Genomic DNA, 20317 nt, shown 5'->3' with positions numbered 1-20317 from the left:
GTATTTCTTGTTAAAAAGTTGTCGTGAGGCAGATGAGAAAAAGGCCGCATGTTAAATGCACAGCGCCTGCTCCACATTTACTAGCTGGGATCCTCTGGAAGCAAAAGAGATTGAGGTTAAGGAGAAATCACAAAGCAAATTCTTCTGGGAAAGTCTTCTTTACTGCAGGATGGAGGAGGCACTGAGACACAGCAAGCAGAGACCTCACTATTCCACAGCAGTATTGGAAACTCCTCCAAGGAGCAAGAGGCCTCCTTTCAGCCAGAAGCAGAGCCATAAATCAATCTTTGATAACAAGGGAAAGAAAGAGAACTTCTATGGAGCCAGCTGAGGCGATGTAAAATTTGTGCAGAGGGGGAAGCCAGAGAAAGCGTGAGCGTGGAAAGAGACTTCACCTTATCAGGAAGAAGGGCTGTTTTTGCTTGGATTTTCAGATTGAACATTATCTCATTCTAGTTTAGTTTCCTTCTGAAAAAGCACACGGGGATTCTTTTGTTTGCCCTGGCATATGTGGCACCTGATCCTATGCCAAGGTGAAGCCCAAGTAGAGATGCACAGCCATGCAGGGACAGATCTAAGATGCACTGCTTCCAGAAGGAGATGGTCTTGCAGGACACGACTCAGACCAACCTCATTCTTATCACTCATTTGGCCCCAGAGAGGCCATTTACATAGAGCTTTACTTCAGACTTAAGCTTTCTCTTACGTTACAGCAGTATTGCTCTCCTGTTTCTGCTTTCTCCTGCCCCAAAGACTCTGGCTCAGCTCCTGTGGCATGTGCACACTTGGGGAAAGAGCCATTTATCATCGTCAGGAGATATGCTGTACACAGCAGGTCAGCTCTCACCTCCTGCTGTTCCTGCAGTGAGGGCTGCAAATCTTGAAAAGATGCATAACATGCACATTGCAAACAGCCATTCATCATTGCAGAGCTGTGCCCCAGACACCCAGGCACAGCCCAGCAAGCTGCTCTAGCTGTGTGCACCAACAGGGTACATCCCCTCCCGCTCCCCGCCACCTTGCAGCGAGAAACAAAAGCACAGACACAGAAAGCAAGGCAGGTGACTGCAGATGATGGTTTCTGCTGCAAAAATGATATCCTCTCTCTCTCCTCCAGAATGGCCCACTGCTGCAAAGGTGCCTCATAATCGTTAAATTATGAAAATGTAAGTTGCTGGAAGGAAATTAGTATCAGGCATGACTGGGGAAAAGGTTGCTTTCTTGTGAAGTAATTATGAAATTAAAATTTGATCTCTCCCTGGCGATTGTACAAAGGATACGGCTGAGGTCTCAAACACAACAATACAGCCAGGATTTCAGCAGAATAAACACAGAATGTTTCACTAGGCAAAAAAGCTCAATTAAAAAAAAAAAAAAAAACCAAAACGGGGGAAAAGATGACTTTTTGTAGATTACATGATTTTGCTTAAAAGGTGCAATCAAGCAGGTTGGAGCACAGGGTTTGCGGACTTCCAATTACTTCTTACAAGTTGGAATCAAGCTGTTAGGAAATGCAGCTTATCTGAATAAGACTAATAATACTAAGCTAATTAGACCCACAGGCATTAGCCAGCAGATAAATTCAGGCCAAAAAGAGGGACACTGTCACTTTAAATACTGCCTTGGGATCAGTGGAAAAGCTAATGAGGAGTGTCAGTTGGGGCTGTTTTATTAGGTGGTTCTCTAGAGACTATAGCCTGAGGTTTCTGTAGCAGGGCTTCTGTGCTTGATTCAATAAATCAATTTATATTACAGGAGGGTGCAGCACAGGTGCCAGCTCCATAAAGCATTTCTGTGGCATTTCTCAGTCTGCTCAGGCACTCCTTGGGCAGGCTACCTGAATGTGCCGTCAAAGGACATTGAGCGCAGCAATAAAGAGTAAGATAGCAGCCACATTGGCAATATTTGTTCAAATCAGCTCAGACATTACCAAGCAAAACATGTACATTGGCTCTCACTGGGGTATTCTGGATCCCCAATAAGTGATTAATGAGAGCCTGGTTTTTGTGAGCTGGAGTCTGAACCGCAGACGGCAAGGCAGGCTGCACAATGAAAGCAAAAGGCATCCATCCCAAACAAAATAAAATGGCTTGAAAAGTGAAGTTGCTTTTTTAATCAGATGCTTAGAGGCTGAAAGACATTCCCTGTTGGAAAGAAAAGGGCGAGTGCAGAGCAGGCTGGCAGCTTTCCAGGCAGTGGACAATATTGACTCTAGAATAAAATGGGTTTTGCTTAGTGCTCGCCTCAGGGCATCAGCCTCCCTGCTTTGGAATAAATCACGCGGGTGGGCGATTCCCCAGCACGGGCTGACCCTCGGGGGCTGACCCCATGTGCCACAGCACCCCCTCACCAGACACATGGACACGGTGCTGGCAAGGGCTCCACTGCTGCTGCGAAGTTGGCGCACTCAGAGACAGTGCCCAGTTTCCCCACACGCTGCCGCCTTGGGCTTCTGCCCGTGGTATGTGGTGGGCACTACATGACCTCGAACCAGTTCTGATGGGGTGCAGCTCAGCTTTGCCTCTCTTGGAGGGCAAGGAAAACAACTAACAAATAGGTCAAAATTTGTACTTATTATCTAGGTCTCTTTTGCCATGCTAATACAAAGTCAAAAAGTTGAAGTTGTGATCTGGAAACAAGCCTTTAAAGAACTCCAATGCAAGCAATTTAAAAGCCACTGTTTTTGTTCCAAGGAGAAGCAAAGAATTAATTTTGAAACCACCGAAGTTGATGCCAACTGGTAGTGCCTTCTGGATGCCTTCGGTTAAGCACAGCGCTGTACAGCTCCTCCAGCCCCACAGAAGGTTGAGAGGGGAACTCTGGAAGGAGCCATAGTGAAGGATACAGGCAGTCAGGAATCCAAGTCTGGGAAGGTTCTAGGATATAGTCAAAGCAAAGTACTTCAAAATTGTTCACACTGGATGTACACATGAAGGAAGTCTAACCATGTCTTAACTTTAAATAAAAGCCAGAGACAAGGAACACTAATTATGTGCAGTCCTTTAAAGGAGCAGCTATCGCCAGGCCTGCTGTTTTCCCCCTCATATTTCCACTTCAGTTTACTCATTCCCCTTTTTTAGCACTGACCACTCTGCTTACATGGCCTCTGAGTCTGTCCTGATGCTTCTGTTGCCAGGACTTGTCAAAACCACCAGGACACATCTCTCCAATACAAGTCTACCTTCTGCAAGGCATGGGCTTGAAAACTCCAGCCCAGAGACCCAGCTGTGAAAGACTGTCAGTAACACAGATATCTGCCAGCAAATTCTGGCTCGAGACAGCTCAAAAGCTTGTTCAGCAGGACACACTGCTCTTAAGATGCCTTGCCAGCTACGCTACACCTTTTGCAATCGTTGTTTAATCACAACGCACATGGGGCAAGGGTGCAGGAAGGGCAGTTCATGGTCAGCTCCCAGCAGTGTGGGATTTAGTTTACATATATTTAATAGAGAATGATTTCTCACTGCAATTGCCACTGAAAAAAAAGGAGAAAGGGAGCAAGCTGGAGCGAGAAGGGGAAGGATGGTCTCAAAGCAGTTACAGGCAGCCTGGACTAGTGATGCGGTACACATTGCTGGATCAGTGGTTGTCCTAATGCTGTGGGGAAACTTGGCAGCTGTACTACCACTGTGGGCTGTGGAGACAAAGCCAGTGTGGAAACTTCACATGAAAAAAAGAAAAAGAAAAAGAAAAAGCAGAAAGAAAAAATAAAGGGCCAAATACATTATAACAGACCCAAAGACAATAATCTTTTGTAATCCAAACAAGCTGAGCAAGCCAAGGCATTGTTGAGAATCTGAAAAGCTCCGGAGCAAAGAAGAAGGATAAAAACGAAGAAAAAAAAGTCATATACAGCTTCTAATAGAAAACACAAAAAGTATACTGAACTGTAAAATAAACCAGTTTATTTTCCTGAGGAAACATCAAAGCAGAAAGTGTTCTACATTCTCTCACTAAAGGATTAAGTAATTAAGTCTAAGAGTAGCTGTTTCTTCCTAGTATCACCTGCACCTCTTTACATGTATGTTTAACTCTCAACAAACAGTGAAGTTAGTGACCAAAAAACAATTCAGACAATTGATCATCTGCATTGTATGTGATAGAAGTTCAGCAGCATTTTAGTGTATCAAGCTCTGGCTGGCCAAAGCGCCATCTGACATTTTCTAGAAAAGGAATATATATGCTAATTTATTCTCCATGATAGATAGTATCCTTAGAAACAAATGCAAAACAGACATGTCCTCAGCCACAGTGTCCTGATGCATCAGTTGAATCCAGGAATAAGAAAGGGAAGAAAATAGAAGCAAAACCGTTGAAGTGGAAAACAGCCGCTAAGAAACCTCTGCCACCTCAGTGTCACCTCTGAGGGCCCAGCAAACTGGAAATCTAATGTCTTGTCCACAATCACAACCATTAAAATTGACCCAGACTTTTAGATAAACAGAAACGGATTGCTTCTCCTCTACCTAGGGGATCGCTGCACACAATTCAATGGATAACGAACACCTTGGGCAAGACCTTGCAGAAAGAAATAGATCGTTATTTAGAAGGACTCTGTTTTACACAAATGTATGAATAGAGCAATTTCCTCATCATTTTAGTGTCCCGAGGCAAAAAAATAAAGAGGTAACTGATGCACTACTTGTGCAATATGGAGCAGCTGAAAGATTCCAATTCTTTTATTAGGACAAAAATGTAGGCCCCATTTTTCACTTCCATCCAGAACAACAGGGAGAGGTAGCCTCATCCCAGTCTCCACGTGCTTCTGCTTGGCACAGGCCACCTTTTTCCGGGACAATACTGTGATGAATTCAGACTTGAATTTTCAAGTCACAGTTCAAGCATTTATGCAGAATAACTGCTTACGGCTAAGCATATTTGTACTGAACTGGTGACAATTTTTGCATTGACCGTATTAGAATCTCTAACTGGATCAACGTGTGTCCTAGACTTCAGGAAATTCAGAAAGATCAACTGGAAAATAACTGTTTTCTCCTCCCTGCTATACCCTAGAGCTAAGATCAGTACTGAAAAGCAACACATTGAATCAAATCTGCCAGTTTGACTTCTACCTTACTCATTATCCTACATTTAGAGCTTTTGTTCCTTTTTCTAATGCCAAACAGTATTAACTATGTAATAACCGTTTTGGATAAGGTAAAGTGCTATGCACACATTCACAAGTGAGATAGAAACTAATATACAGAATTATCTCTTCACTTAACTTTTAAACTATCCATTGCCGTACAAATCTCAACATTCTGTTGGTGATTTGGACTGGAAAAAAATACTGTAGTAAGCAAAACTTCCACTGAGTTTTTTTACATTTCATTTGGAACCTCTAATGTGCATAAATAGAAATTTTTTCCTCTTCATGCTTTACTTTGTTCATTTATTAATACCAAATTTGATCTCAGTGACCCCATTTGTGTTAATCACTTAATTCTTTGCAGTACCTCATGGTCATTCTTGTTTAATAGGAAAAGAGCTGTGGTGTCACCTGCCAATGCTGCAACTTCAACCATTCCAATCTCATTTCCTTTCCAGGCCACTAACCAACCAGGGAAATGCAAAACAACTCCCATGAACCTGAAGAAACCCTCTCTGCCTTCCAGCCATGATGACAGAAATCTGTTCTTGCCCTCCTCTCAGGAAGTTCCTGGCCTATGATACTTCTGTAGCTCTCCCCCACATGTTTTTCCTCCCAACAGGCATGATGATTTTTCACATCTTGAAAAAGTGCTTTTGGAAGTCTACATGAAACCATTCTTTACTGGTGCCTCCAGAGACATCTGGGAGTTTAACAAAAAACCCCTCCTTCTGCAGAAATTGGGAGAGTGTCTCATGATCTTCCAAATGTTTTGCTGTCTAAGTCCTCAGTTGATCCAATGTTCTCATTCTGTTCCTATTCTTTTGCTCATGCCTGTAGCCTTTTTAAAATGTGAAGTCATCATTCTCAGGGTGAAACTGCATATTCTACTAGCAGCTGTTCAAGATGACAGACAATGACGGTTATTCTCAGATTTACATGTTCTGCACAAACACTTCAGATTATTTTAAACTTAGATCATTATTCTGCCATTAAAACATCATTATATTTATGGTCCATAAAGCATAGAACAAAGCAAAAGTTATGTAGAGCTGTAGTTGTATGTGAGCATCCAGTCTTCCAAACCTAAAATAGGCTTTCTTTTTAACCCCTCTCTTCTTTTTCTTCCTGAAAAGATGTTTAATACAGACACTAAAACATAAATGTCATGGAAATGAAGACCATTTGCATATATTGGATTTTTGCCTTTATAGGTCATGCACAGAACTCAAAACAGCAAAGATTAGGATTTCTCCAAGGAGCCTATTGAACCAACAAAAAACAATGAAGACATTTAGCCAGAAACAAAAAAAAATCCACATCATTCTTTTTGTCTTCACTTCTGTAATTCCATGCTGTTCATTCAAGCCTTTTCATTTTAGGCTGGTTGTGTTCAGATAGGCCCATGTGTAAAACAGTTCCTCAAGGGATATCCTAACTAAAGGCCAGCTGCAGTAGAGTAGGGAAGGCAGCTCTTCACTTCTGCAAGCTTTCCTCAGCATGTGAAAGCATGATGGCCCAACATCTTGGTTTAAAAGACAAATGTCTCACCCTCTGATCCAGAATTTATAAAAAGCTACTTCCAAGACAGAAAAATTGTTTAGCTTTCAGAAAGATCCCCTGGCACATCTTTGCCTTTATATGCTTGCTCTGCTTTGAGTACTCACATATTAAAATGAACTCTCTGGAGGGAGGTCAACTTATTTAAAACATTATCTTCTAGAAGAAAGATACACCTGGAAGAAGGAAGTGCCTTTTCTTTTAGCAGGCATTGGCTAGGGAAGAAGGCTGACCTGCTGAGAAGGACACATTCTTACCAGCCAGTCATGTTGAAGTCACGGTACAGCATTCTCTTTCCAACTTCCTTGCGCTGCACCCTCCGTGGAAACTCTAAATGTGTAAATTCATTTCCCAGCAAGTGGGGCTGCATGTAAGCCTGCAGGCAGAAATCAAACCACAGATACCACATAAAACAAGACATCATCTATTTTTAATGAGGTAGTATTACCATCCCTTCTTGGTCCCTTCCCACACAAATTCCACCCACTCCTCTAACCTTTCTTTTTAAATAAGGAAGATGATGTGTTCCATTTCAACAAACAATGCACATACACCATTTCTCCCCCTGCCTGATATCCAGCAGAAGCCTTATAGGGAGCAGTCCTCTTGCCCTCAAAATCCTTCATTTCTTCTCCCAGCTCCTCAAGATTTGGGATCTCTAAATTACACTTCATCCATTAACTCTGAAGGAGTTTGCAGAGCTTTGTAAAACTGAACACATGCCCTTTTGTAAGTCAGCAGGAGTGAGAGGAATGATCAAATACAAAGCCATGGACATACTTGGAGGGGTGAGTGTGCAGTGAAGCTCCTGCTTTTTGACTCCCTGTTCAACTATGCCAACAACACAGAAAACCTAACATTGCTACCACACTTTAATTGTCACCACCTCGAGAAAAATGCACCCCATCACACAACACTGCAAATGAACACAAGCTACAGAGCAATTTATTTTCTTGTTTTTGAAAAACTACATCCTTCATGCAAAACAGACTTTTAGAAAAGCAGCAACAGTTTTGCGTCACAACTGCAACTAAGGTCTTTGATGGTTTTAATGTTCAAACGCTCCTCATGTCCTTTCTGGTGCATTGCTCTGCAGATCCTGGGAGGCCTCTTTGCCAGAGTTGTGCCTCTGGCTCATGTTCTCCAAAGCTGGCCACAGTTGAGAGCATTGCCAGGCTCTTCATCCACTGTGTAAATTTTTGGATTGAATTTATACACAGATCACTTGACATGATAGGTTAATCCTAAACATACTCTATTTCTTCCTTCTGAAATAAATCTCAATCCTTTTTCTTTAGTACTCAAATAAACAAACCTTTCTCTCTTCCTCTGAAAAACTACACTGTAAGCAAGTTCTTATGAAAGACACAGTCAAACTGGTAGGGAACTGGAAAAAAAGTTGCATTTCTTAACCTTTTAGCAGATAACTTTTTTTCCTTATCCAGCCAGTTAAGGCAATAAAGTCTGTCTTATCTTCAGCAGCAGCTGCCATCAAGGGAGATGAAATGAGCTGGGGTTTAGTTTGTGTGTATGTCATAAATCTAGTGCTCATCAAAGGTAAGCAGCAGGAAGCACTGGAAGCCCTTATTGATCTGTCTGGCATCTGTCATGCAGATAGTTCACAATAAAATATTTCCTGCATTTAAGAGTTGAGCCTGCTCCCACTCAATTTAATAGCAGCTCTATCAGGCTCAGCACATCACCATGCTAACTTCCTATCAGCTCGTCCCTGTTCCCATCACCAGACATCCTTCCAGAAAACACCTCAAGCTTGTTTGGAACAGGACTGAGGAAGGTTGTGTGTAGCCAACAAGACTGGATTCTGCTTTCAAGAGGTGGCTTTCAAGTGCGCAAGTGATCTTCACATCATGATCTCTTCCTGGAACAGGAACTCCATCAAATTCTCTCTGTGTACAGTTAAGGGAACAACATGTTTTTTCCTTCAGTCTACAGTCAACCAAGGTCCCCTTCTCCACCCAAATATTGTTGTGAAGGGCCCTCTAATTGGATCCCTTCTCCTCATTACAGAAATGGTTGAGAAGCACTAGTAACTTTTGAGAAGTTCAGCAGTATTCTGTCCACATGAAGCTTTTCATACTTCCAGAACTCTGGAACTTCTTCATTTAAAAGTGCATGTAAGCTTTTTATTTTATTTATTTTCATTCCAGTTGCAAAAAAGATGGAGAATTCCTAATGATTTGATGTATCACAGCATATGAATGATATTTGTTCTTTGTATGATAACAAAGAGCTGGATTGGTTTTGGTATTTTTAAAATTTTTTCTAGCCTATGATATCGTAAACAATGAAGTCAGTCCTTATTGTAAGCGCAATTCAGACCACTTTTAAAAATGCACAGCCTATCTTGATTAAAACATTACAAACTACTCTCAGCTAAATACTGTCACCTACCTACAAAACAAGGTCATACATAAAGAAAAAAACCCATCATACCTGATATCAAAATGAAGTTATCTAACCTTCAGACTGTGAGACTACTAGTCTGAATAAGAGGTCCAGAAGAAAAACATTACAGGCTTTTAATATTTTTTCACTTAAAAACAAGAATTTCCTTTATTGAAAAGGTAAAGCAATCAGGAGAGACTGCATTGCATAAAGATTTACTCAGATGGAAAGTCTGAGGTCATAACTGAAATAAGATTAATAAAGCTGGCACAGTTACCAGTGGACTGCTAATGTTCAAATAAGACTTCTCTTCCACAGCCAAGCCTCAACGCTTGATTTACAATCCAGTGATCTTAACTTGATTCTAATATTTTTGGCGTCAGTGAAACAGAGGGAAAAGAGCAATTTGGAAGCGTCTGGTGTCTGTGATCCGAATTCTTATGTGAAGAAATGAGGATTTTCATTGTGCTTTGCTTTATATTTAAATTTTCCGTATTTTTTACCATTTTTTTAAACAGTTATTTTTGATGCTTCACTGGTAATTCTACAGAAAGAAGAATGTTCTACTGTAGAATTCAGCTGTAACTTCCAGTTGGGTTTGTTAAGAACTGTTCTCCATGTACAAGGCTTGACTCTTCTCTCCACCTCAACAAAACCATGCTGAGCAGCAGAACCAGAAAATAAATAAAAAGCAACAGTTTAAAAATCTGCAGATCTTTCAAATAGATATACAAGCATGAAATCCCCTCAAGTGATCAAACAAACAAACAAATAAAAAAAGGTAAGCAAACTGACTACCAGAATTTTACCTGTGATGACACAATGTATTTTCTATTTTCAAATTTGTTTAGTCTTGATTTGCAAGAACCTCAGATCAGAAACACCATTCAAGAGAACCTGACATTTAACAAACAGCGTGGCTATCAAATACTTCCTATATCCTTACGAGGTATTTTCAGACAACACTGTTATTCTGTGTTATGGAACTGGAACATTTTTCATATTTTCTCTTTCAGAAGCTGTTAGAGCTTTCGGGCATAAATCTGGCATAGTATGCCTTGTGTGTTTTTGGTACTTGGCCATTTTATGGTGTGTTTTGTGGCTGGATGCATTGCATTCAAAATCAGTTGTTTAAAATGGAGTTCAGTCAAAGAAATATTAGTCACAATTGTTTAAAAAGGGCATTTACTTCCTGCTGTGTTTCCTGGTGATTAGAAAAGCAAACATGAAATTATGATAAAACCAGACTTACACACTAGCATGGCAGTTAATTAGGTGCCAGGAAACACTGCATGTATCTTATCTGTACCTCAGTAAGGTCTGTACTGCCTTTTTCAGCTCCTTCAGTAGGCACTGCACTGGAAAGTCACTGACACTAGTGCTTTCACTGCAACCTGTGCTATTCTCAGATTTGCTGCTTTCCCCTACACCAACTATATCTTACAAGTTTATACTTTTATCGTATTGTGCCCTTTTCTCCAAAAGAATATTCTACTATATGGGACTACTGATCACAACAGCATGCACAGCGCAACACACCCATAAGGTCTGCAAATGACTCAGCCATTATCATAGGGACACATTTAAACCAAAGAGAGATTAAAATTAAAGGATGTGGTGGTAAAAGGAACGAGAAGACTAAAAGCCAAATCAATCTCTTGATTGGTCTCTCATCTTGTGAAAGGCTAGGACCCCTTTCATGGAACCACAGGTCTCTTTTACCACAGCATCATCCACTGTGTCAGATGGCTGAAGTAATCCTATTCTGGGCGCTACAGGGAGCCAAAAACTGTAAGAGAATTACATCTTGACTGACTTGTAATCGAAGTGCTGACTGGACATTTAGGAGATCTAAGTGCATTTCCTCTTCAGGCTCAGGTTCTGCAGGCATCCTTCAGCAGATGAGTGAGTGTCACTTTTATCCTCACCTGAGCAACAAAATATGAATATATCCCCTTTGAGCCCATGACTATGTGGGTTCATGAATCTTTGCTTGAATGGTGGTAAACACAAAGAGCACCCATGGTCACTGTCACTGGTGGCTACACAGCCTCTACTAGCAGTGACACCTGCACTGGTGGCAGTGGTGCACCATTTCTGGTGAACTTTTGAGGGGCTGTTTGGCTGCACACATGAAGATGCTACAAATACCACATTGACCTCATGACATCTTGAAAGTATAACTTCAGCAACTAGTAGAAATACACCCATCTGCGGTATGCTCAATTCCCCATTCATTTGAAACACATTTTTCCAAGGGAATAAGTAAAAAAATATCCTATTTACTGTTGCAATTTAGACTATCATGATTGAAATTAATAGTCTCCTCACAAGATGAAAGAAAAATTGCTTCTGGCTGCCACTGACTGCACAACTGCTGAATGTACCAGAGCATTTCCCAGTAAATACTGGATTTTTTTTCCTTCAAGATACACTGATACGAGAAAGCAGGACTTTTCCCAGGCACTGTGTGGAGCTCTCCTGCTACAGTGCTAAAAAAAAAAGACACAGAAATTCAGAAGAAAAGGAGGCTTTCAAAAGCTTACCAGTGGAAGGGAAGCAACATGGTCCACTGAACTGCTACAGAAGGCCAAAGGACCAAGGGAATACTGGTGCAAAGTTTTCACACATTACATCTTAAGAAGTGCTCTCTGACTGAAGGATTGACTGCCTCCTGCAATATTCTCACAAGTTGCCTGACAAAGAAGTCTGTCTCTGCCATATAGCCTGCCTGTAGTCTGCAGCTGGATGCTGCCCCGCCACTGCCCTCCTATGGAGTGATGACCAGGTTCAGAGCTGCTCTGAAGTCAGAGTGACTGGATAGCCAACTTGCTCTTTTCAGGTTTCCATTCCAGGGGCCTACTGCCAAGGCTGTTCTTGGAGGCATGGCAATAAACCTTCCAGGACAGGGAACACATTTGCTCCCCTTCTCTCAGTTACTCAATCAGTATTAGCTGAAGCACAGTTTTGTCTAAGATTGGAGGACTTCACATAAAGATACTTCATAAAAAGATACTCACATGACCTGAACTACTCATTATCCCATGGATTTCTTTCCACGCAGAAATTAAGGCTCAGAAAATAAAGCCTAAAAGAATATCCTGTGTGACTGAAGCAATCAACAGGCACTAGAGGAAGAGGGAAGCTCCTGCTGCACAGGCAACAGCCTGCAGGCTGTAAATCCATACCCTCCCTTTGCTTCTACAGTAACTTCCTCATAGTGAACAGTATCTCTGCATTTACCAAATAAAATATTAATGCTAAAGTGATTAAGGGATTTTCTTCCTTTTGTGCAGGAAGAGCAGTGCAACATATTTGAAACAAAAACTCAGCTTTAACTGCGAATAAGAAAATAGACTCAATGTAAATAACTTTCAGACAGAACAACGGATGAGAACATGAGGACAGATAAGTGAGTAAGAGGAATTATTTGGGATCTAATTAGCAAGACAGATGCAAACTTTGGAGTGTAGTGCTTATGCCAACCTTGCAAGAAATTTGGGGTCAACTTTTTGTTTTTTAAACACAAGAATAAAAATCTTAGGTAATGTTGTGTTTGAAATTATCTGTAATTTTGTTTCACGCTCTTGCTGTCTTGCATGTATTCTCTTTGAACATGATAGCCATAGACCTGGCATATTTGTTACATACAGAATTAAAATAGACAAACAAAGGTAAAGGAATTTTCCACAGGAAACAGCAGAAATGCTTTTCAGATCAGCTACTGGTTTCAGATTTAAGCCAGAAAGGACATCAAAAGAGAAAAAAAAAAAACCTTGTAGGCAATGTTTTATCTCATATTTCCTACAGAAGTAGCAGACTCCCTAGATGCTAAAGATACCTTTTATTTTAGAGGCAAACAAATTATTTTAAATGTAACTGAACTGTAAATATTTATTAGGCCTCTTTTCCATTTGATTCTCTGAATATAAATAGTCCCAAAGCAGTATTTTCTCTGAAATTTTCAACTTCAAGTCAATGAGTCTGACTGAAAAAAACCTAAATGTGACAATTGAGGGAATACAATTTTTTCATTAAAACCTTTCAAACACTGGCATTTTGTCTAGTTTCAATTCACAGTGCTTGGTCTACATTGAAAATAAAAGACACCTTAAGACCTGGGAACATCAATAATCTTGGCCTGCCCATCTTGAGTCAGGCAAGGCTAAGAGTGAGCCTGCCTTGGCTGAAGCTTAAACTTCTAAAAGGAAAAAGCAGAACAGAAGAAGCACAAAGGAAATCTCTCAGCCATGTTAGGAATGACATTTTGACAAGCAACTAATCAACTTCAACCAACTGATCTGTCCATTGATTAAAACCTTAAAAAGTAACAGGATAGTTTGTATGAAAAATAACACCATATATTTTGACTTATATTACTCCAGCAGCTTATCAGCCAACACAGCTTGGTCTATAAAGCATGCCATGTGTCTCCAGCTAGTCACCCAGTCCCAGCTTTATGGGTGCTGCTACAGTAAATAAAACTAATCTTTGATCACCCATCCTATCCTGCAGCTACTAATGTTCATTGAGATCACCTCCAAGTTTGGTATCTTTCTCCTGATGGAGATACTGTTATACTCTGATACGGCATGCTGTTAGAGTAAATTAATCAAACTCTGCAGTATCATTCACATACAAAGAGCGGTCTGTGGTATTTTATACTGACACACAGCAAGTACTGGGATGTATTAAATACATCTGTGGCTCATTAGCTCTATGTCTGAGCTTTCAAAATCCAACACCAGTGCACTGCTGAAGGGTCTGGAGCCAAACAACATACACAAGCACAGCCATGCTAATCAATGGCCTTTGCTGAAGAGGTAATATTCCTTTTATTGACATTTGCACCACCAGGATTTTCTCCACATTTGCTGATGGCTTAAAGACATACGTGATCAGTCACTGGTGTTCAGTGGACACGTCATCCTTCACTGAGCCACAGTAACTCAGCAGCATTTCTCTGAGCCTTTCACATTACTGGGCAATGCTTGTCATCAGCAGCACCTGATTTGGTCCTCAGGTCTCTTACCAGATATTGAAGTCGCTGGCGTTCAGTCTCTGGAGTGAATTCTGAAGACATTGGAATGACTTCACCATTTCGGATTATTATAGCTCTGTAAAAGTAATAGAACATCATCACCACAGGAAAAAAATAAAGTAAAAAACCCACAGAAAACCATGGGGTACAGTCACACTCTTATTCTCTTCAGAATCATAGCCAAAGCCATTTCTTTTCTACTGAGGTTGACAGCAGAACAGGGTAATTCCTGCCCTGCATCCTATCCTTTAGGCTGGGCAACAAAGTATACTTGTATAAGCCAAGTTCATTTTAGAGCTCACAAAAACATCCAAGCAACAAAGGCAAGAGTTATTTCAATTGATGTCTGCAGGGCATCTTTATTAAGTGAAATGCAGACACCCAGAGGAGATGCTGCAGAATCACTGATTGTAGGGTTTTTTATTATTTTATCAAAACTCTTCCTGCAGGTTTTAATATGAGTTGTGGCTGATGCTGTCTAAACTACTGCCTTCAAATGACTCATCCAAGCACTTTCCAATTATTAATTGGTCATATGTCATGTCAGAACATTTCTACTCCAACAGTAAATGGAAATAGCAAAGCAAATCCCATTTAACACAAATTTAACTAGTTACCTGCTGAAAGATAGCAGGTAATGGAATGACTGTAGATTAGCCAGAAGATTTCATACAATTCTGCAAATGGCAGAGAGAAAATTTTCTCAAACACCTGTCTGTTGTCTCGTAATAATTTGATTTGATGCACACAAAATATGGTCCAATCTTTCCCTGGTATAATGCCACTGGCTGGAAGGCAAGTCACAGGAGGGAAGAGTTTACCCAATATTTTTACTGTATTCTACATTCATGTATTCACTCATGGAACTGTGTTTCTTTATCTTTCCATTACTTATCTCTCTGTAAGTAGAGCAATGCCCAGCACTTTTGATAAGCTATGTATCATTCCAAAGACTTTAATGTTGCTGTTGTGGAACTGTTTCTCAGCCATCAGTAGATTAATTCAGTGTTTGGATAACCGCAGTGTACCAGCTCTCCTCTTGAATTTAGACAATTTAGTGTAGCTAAATAAAGTATTTGCCACTTGGATCAGTTTCTCTATTATTAAAATGGTCCCATTTCTGTGATATTTTCACCCCACTGATGTCCTATTTATGAGCTAGCTTACTTCCCCTGATAATTTGATTGATTTGCTGTCATTGCCTCTATGCCAGGTGTTCTGATGGCACTGCAATGCAAACGTAGTAGGCACACGAAGACTGAAAACTTAAACTTCAAAATTCAAAACACAGGTATCTTTAGAAAATCATCTCAGGTACACACCTGAATTTCTAAAATTAGTGGCATTGGACAGATTTCCAAGTCTTTTGGATTGGTCATTGGACTAAAATTGTCTCCAAATTGTCATCTACTGTTACTCGTATGTGAAAGGCAGCAGCTGCATTAACTGTGAGTAAATGAACTGTTCACATTTCTGAGAGTCATGTGGCAAAGAGCAGACAGCTTCAGGATGGTACAGCAATGGCAGATGTCTGAAGACCTCTGGCAATGAGGGGAAAACTGCTTTGCTTTGAAAAATTTACTGTTCTTCTTACAGCATTTCCTTGCAAATAATCCTGTGTAGAAGTTAGAGGTGGCAAGAGTGCAGCCTACATACGGAAGGCTCCCATTGGCCCTAAATTAAAACCAATATTGTGCACTTGAGACAGACATTTTAGGAATTTTTTTTTCCTCAAAAAATTTGTGCATAATTTTTGACAGATTTTTTTTGTCCTTTAGGGACTCTGATAACAGGCTTAAAAAAATTACTAATTAAAAATAATAAAAGTTTGCTGAAAATTTTTCTTTTGTGTTTCTGAGACAGTAATTTAATTATGAATTAAGAACTCTACCACCTCTCCTCTGCAACAACACTTCTGCTTTTATTTTTGCTGTTCCTCAGTTATTCAGCTTTGAACCAGATTAATTTACTCAGACAGTGAACATTTTATATAACTTTTTAATATGTTGTTTGATTCACTTGAGTAAGCCTCTGCTTAAGGGGTCTGTGGGTTTAGTACAGAGTACATAGTCAGGCAACAGTCTAGACTAGCCTGATCAAAGGAGCTGATCAGACACTAACTAAATTTTACACATTAGTTTGAGTAAAAAGCAATTTTCTGATCTTTTGCTTGCCTGAAAGAGCTAACATAAAACCACACATTGATATAACTGCTAGCACATCAGGCTAATTTTCTAATTATTCTTTGCTTTTCACAGGAAATCCATGTTTTAAAGACTGACCACTCAGATCAGTCTGGGGTTCACCTTTTTCTTTGTGCATATTGACACACTTCCTGTATATTTTGATAGCTGTCTTTCTCACTTCTATGGGTAGAATTTGGCCCTGAGGGACTCACATCATATAAAAAGCAATTCAGAGGTGAGTGGGTCAACCTTTCACAGCTCAACTTATTTTCACCAGAATTGGCAGCCACCTGGGATGAAAAGCACGACCCAACACACATACACACACTCTTCAGAGGGGGAGGAATTAAAGCAATATTGTTGATACCTGGTAAAAGAGAGTTTTATGGTTTTCATTAATGTTTTCAGCAGTTGGACGTTATTTAACTTGCAAGTTACAGCTGTTCATAAGAGTCAAATGATTTGATCTGAGGAATGAGACAGCTCTAGATATGAGTAAAGGGAGGGACATAGACATACATGTACAAGGCACTAGTCCAAAAAAGCTGTGGTGAGTTTATAAGCCTGTACTGGGCTCTTAACCTTTCTTCACTAACGGCTTAGCTGTTTCATGACAGCAAAGGGTATTTCTGATGGCTCAAGTGACAAAAAAGGACACATTTGTTGGCTGCCTCAATGAGGGGGCTGGGTGCAAAAGCCTGGCCTGGGAGTCACCCTGCTCAGTGGGATATTCCCCTGCGATTGAAAAGGTGCTGAATAAGGCCCTAATTGGGTTTGGAGACTGAAGTGCCCTTTCTGTGACCTTGCAGTGACAGAGCTGCCAAGCAGCAACTGAAGGCTTTTTCCACCGAGCAACCTCCAGAGCCCTGAATTCAATAGCCCAGCGTCAATAACTGTTCACGAGGAGGGAGCCTGGCTGATGCAGCAGCTGCAAACAGCTCCAGCAACTGCTTTTAGAGACCCACTCTACACGGTCCTGCAGGACAATTAATTTTGACTTTACACTTCCTAATGGACTAAGCAGCAACATGGTGTTACATGAGCATTACTGCTTCTGCCACGCATGAAACACATGTGTATGCAAGGAAATAGTCTTCTATTAGCATTTAACTCCCCCTGTACTGAGGATATATGAATAGATTGTTTTATGCCAGAATACAGCTGTCCTATTAAACTGTCAGAAATAACTACACAGGAAGCAAGAACTACTTGAATAGATGTGGTGCCCAGAGAGCATCTGATTCTGCCATGGTTAATAGCAACATTTTAATTTCCACCATACTGGTGAAACACATTATAGCAGAGCCACAGGGTGAGCCTGCCAAAGGCAGATAGATGACCCATGTTTGCAGAGAACAAGTATGTCAACACTAACCAAATATTCTCTGATGACAAGGTTGCTTCAGACCCATACCAATCATTAATTTATATCACCAATGAAGCAGTAATTAAAAAAAACAAAAGCTTTTTTTGGCAGGATTGGAAAGCGGAAGTCACAGATCTGCAGCTCCTCAGTGCATTGCCCTCCATGCCCTGATGTCCTCTCCACATAGCATCATCTACAGTGAAAAACTGCTCAGAAGTCTTGAGGCCACAGAGGCCAGTAAATCACTTATTCTGATCTATTCTAAAAACAAACTAGATTTCCCTGAGTCCTTTCCTCTCTTTTGAACTCCCCACTCACAGGAACTACAGGATTTTACTTGCCATTGCATTTCATGTGCTCTGCATGACCATGAAAGTATGTTCACTATTCCAGAGCTGGGATATTTATAGTAAACATTAATATATTGGAGAAAAAAATCCCCAAAACACAGCTGAAGTAGCCTGAAATGGAAGAAACAAGAACCTGATTTTGTATCTCTTCTGGCCTCTTGAGTTCTTCTGATCCAGAGAAGCCACACCCTGAATAAGTAAATGGGGAGCAAGAGATATGCGAGTAGCTCAATGCACAAGGCAGGACCGGCAGTCATGGCAAATCCTACAGCTGGCTATGTCTGCTCAGTCACATGCAAATGAAAAGAAACACCAGGAGCTTAAAAGGCTGCATCTGCAGAAAACTGTATTTATCTTTTGGATTGACATGACTGTGTAGTCCATAAAGATCAGCTAAATTCACCCACAACATTAAGTATATGATTATTTTCTATATGCAGGTTCAATACTTAGAAATTGCATTTGGTGCCTTAATATACGTTCGCTTTTAAAATACATGGAGAGTGAAGCAACAGCAGGGTAAAAATCTGCCACTGTGCTGTATTGCTGCTGTGATGCTCAGGATGTAGCAACAACTGTGGCTTGAGGAAAATATTGATATATCAGCTGCTTTTGCATTTTTAATATGCCTAACAACTACCATCTCCTTGAATCAGAGCAGGGCTTAGGGGTTTTTTGTTTGTTTGCTTTCTCTTTTGTGGAAAACGCAATCAGCTGAAAATTGCAGAGCATCCCTTCTATGTTTCTTTTGAGAAACAAATAGAGTAAACTCACATTTTAGGGGAAGATCTTGTTGGTTACTCTCATTTAATCATCCAGAGAAAGCAACACTTTAGTGAACAAGGTCAAAAGTGTAATTCCACTGCTGTCACAGGTCTATTGGGATTCCAGTGCTCAAAACAAAGAGACATCTCCAACTGTTAGGAGTATTCAGGGGACACCCTGATTCCATTACACACTTTTTCAGCCAAAAATGATTTGAAACGCAACATTAAACTGCACATTTCTACAACACAGGATAAAAATCTGGTAAAGGTGACAGAGAAAGACCATTCAGAAAACCCTTTTTGACAGTTTATATCAATTCCAAGCCACAGGGAGGCTGTATCCATTTTGTCAAAAGGTGTTAAGCATGTGAATTCAGTACAGATGAAGCAGAAGTATCTGGCCTGTCTGCAGAGGTATTAGAAATGTGTCAATGAAAAAGAAAGAGGGATTAAACTGACAGAAATAATAAGGCAGAGCTTTATTATATTCAAAGGGGAACTAAGCAGTAGATTTTAATTAGGTGTGTCACAAGATAGCTGTGGAAAAAAGAAAGTAAATCCTAGAACTATTGAATCAGTCTACATGGGTACTTGTTTATTTTGGTAACTAAATGCATATACTTAAACAATCCAGGGAAGATCAATGCTATGGTTGGTATGCTTCAAACCAGTGCTTTGTTTAAACTTCCTTACCTTTTCTTAATTGCTAAGAAGTGAAAGACAATGACTTTAAAACAATTAAAACGAGAAATGTTTTTCTCACCGTAAATGAAGTACTGGAATTTACTACCATTACGATTACTGATAACTTTTAATACATTCAGCACTGGCACCTTGGTTTTACTTCTTCAAACTGAATTACTCAGTCCCATGCAGACCCATTTCTCAATGTTTCTTTAGCAATCAGGTGTACAAACACCTCACTGCAAATAAGTATGGAACTGATCTCATATTCCATCCCATGTTTTCACTAATTGTGTGGAACTATAGTGCAAAGCCTTTAAACTATTTCCTTAATTTTATGAATTAAGGCAGGCTGGGGATAGTGAAACCAACTGTTACAAAACATTTAGCTGGCATTAAAACAGGTTTCAGTGATGACATATTCATCACCATAAAACTCAGGTGGAAGCACCAACCCTCAGCAACACGTACAGAAAAATTACCCCCTCTGCCTCCCACCCATAATACCTAAGATAATGCCCCAACTCTTACTTCATCACTATCAAGAAGAAAACAAGCAACAACCAGGGAAGGAGTAGAGCCAGTGAAAATTGTCTCTGTTCTCATTTTCCATTTACTGCCACTCAACAGTCGTGCCACCCTGATTTCTTCATGTTCTTCAGCACAAACATGAGCCTGTTCACAGAAACATTGTGACAGGACAGAAACACTGGATCATTTTTCTTTCAGCTGAACAAAGCCAACATTAAGCAGGAGCAGACTCTCCCTGCTTGTGGCTCTTCCTGTGACAGTGTAGTTTCATGTTACATTGTGGGTTATAGCAGGCTGCTCAGACACTTTCATTCATCACCTGGGGGAACTTCAGCTC

The 20317-nt window shown here is 40.4% G+C and overlaps 1 protein-coding gene across 1 annotated transcript in view; it reads right to left on the bottom strand.

Annotated features, from left to right (window-relative positions):
• Positions 1-20317, bottom strand: part of LOC131592603 (protein phosphatase 1H) — a 124225-nt gene that overhangs the window by 22662 nt on the left and 81246 nt on the right. The window contains exons 5-6 of the mRNA XM_058864206.1: positions 14088-14172; positions 6907-7025 (exon numbers count right to left, since the gene is read on the bottom strand). Of these exons, the coding sequence (XP_058720189.1) occupies positions 6907-7025; positions 14088-14172 (204 nt within the window). The remainder of the gene's footprint in view (positions 1-6906; positions 7026-14087; positions 14173-20317) is intronic.

Source organism: Poecile atricapillus, chromosome Z (genome assembly GCF_030490865.1).
Source record: "Poecile atricapillus isolate bPoeAtr1 chromosome Z, bPoeAtr1.hap1, whole genome shotgun sequence".
In the NCBI taxonomy this organism is placed as follows: Eukaryota; Metazoa; Chordata; class Aves; order Passeriformes; family Paridae; genus Poecile; species Poecile atricapillus.
Note: the sequence above shows the minus strand (reverse complement) of the source record. Positions and strands in the feature narration are given on the sequence as shown.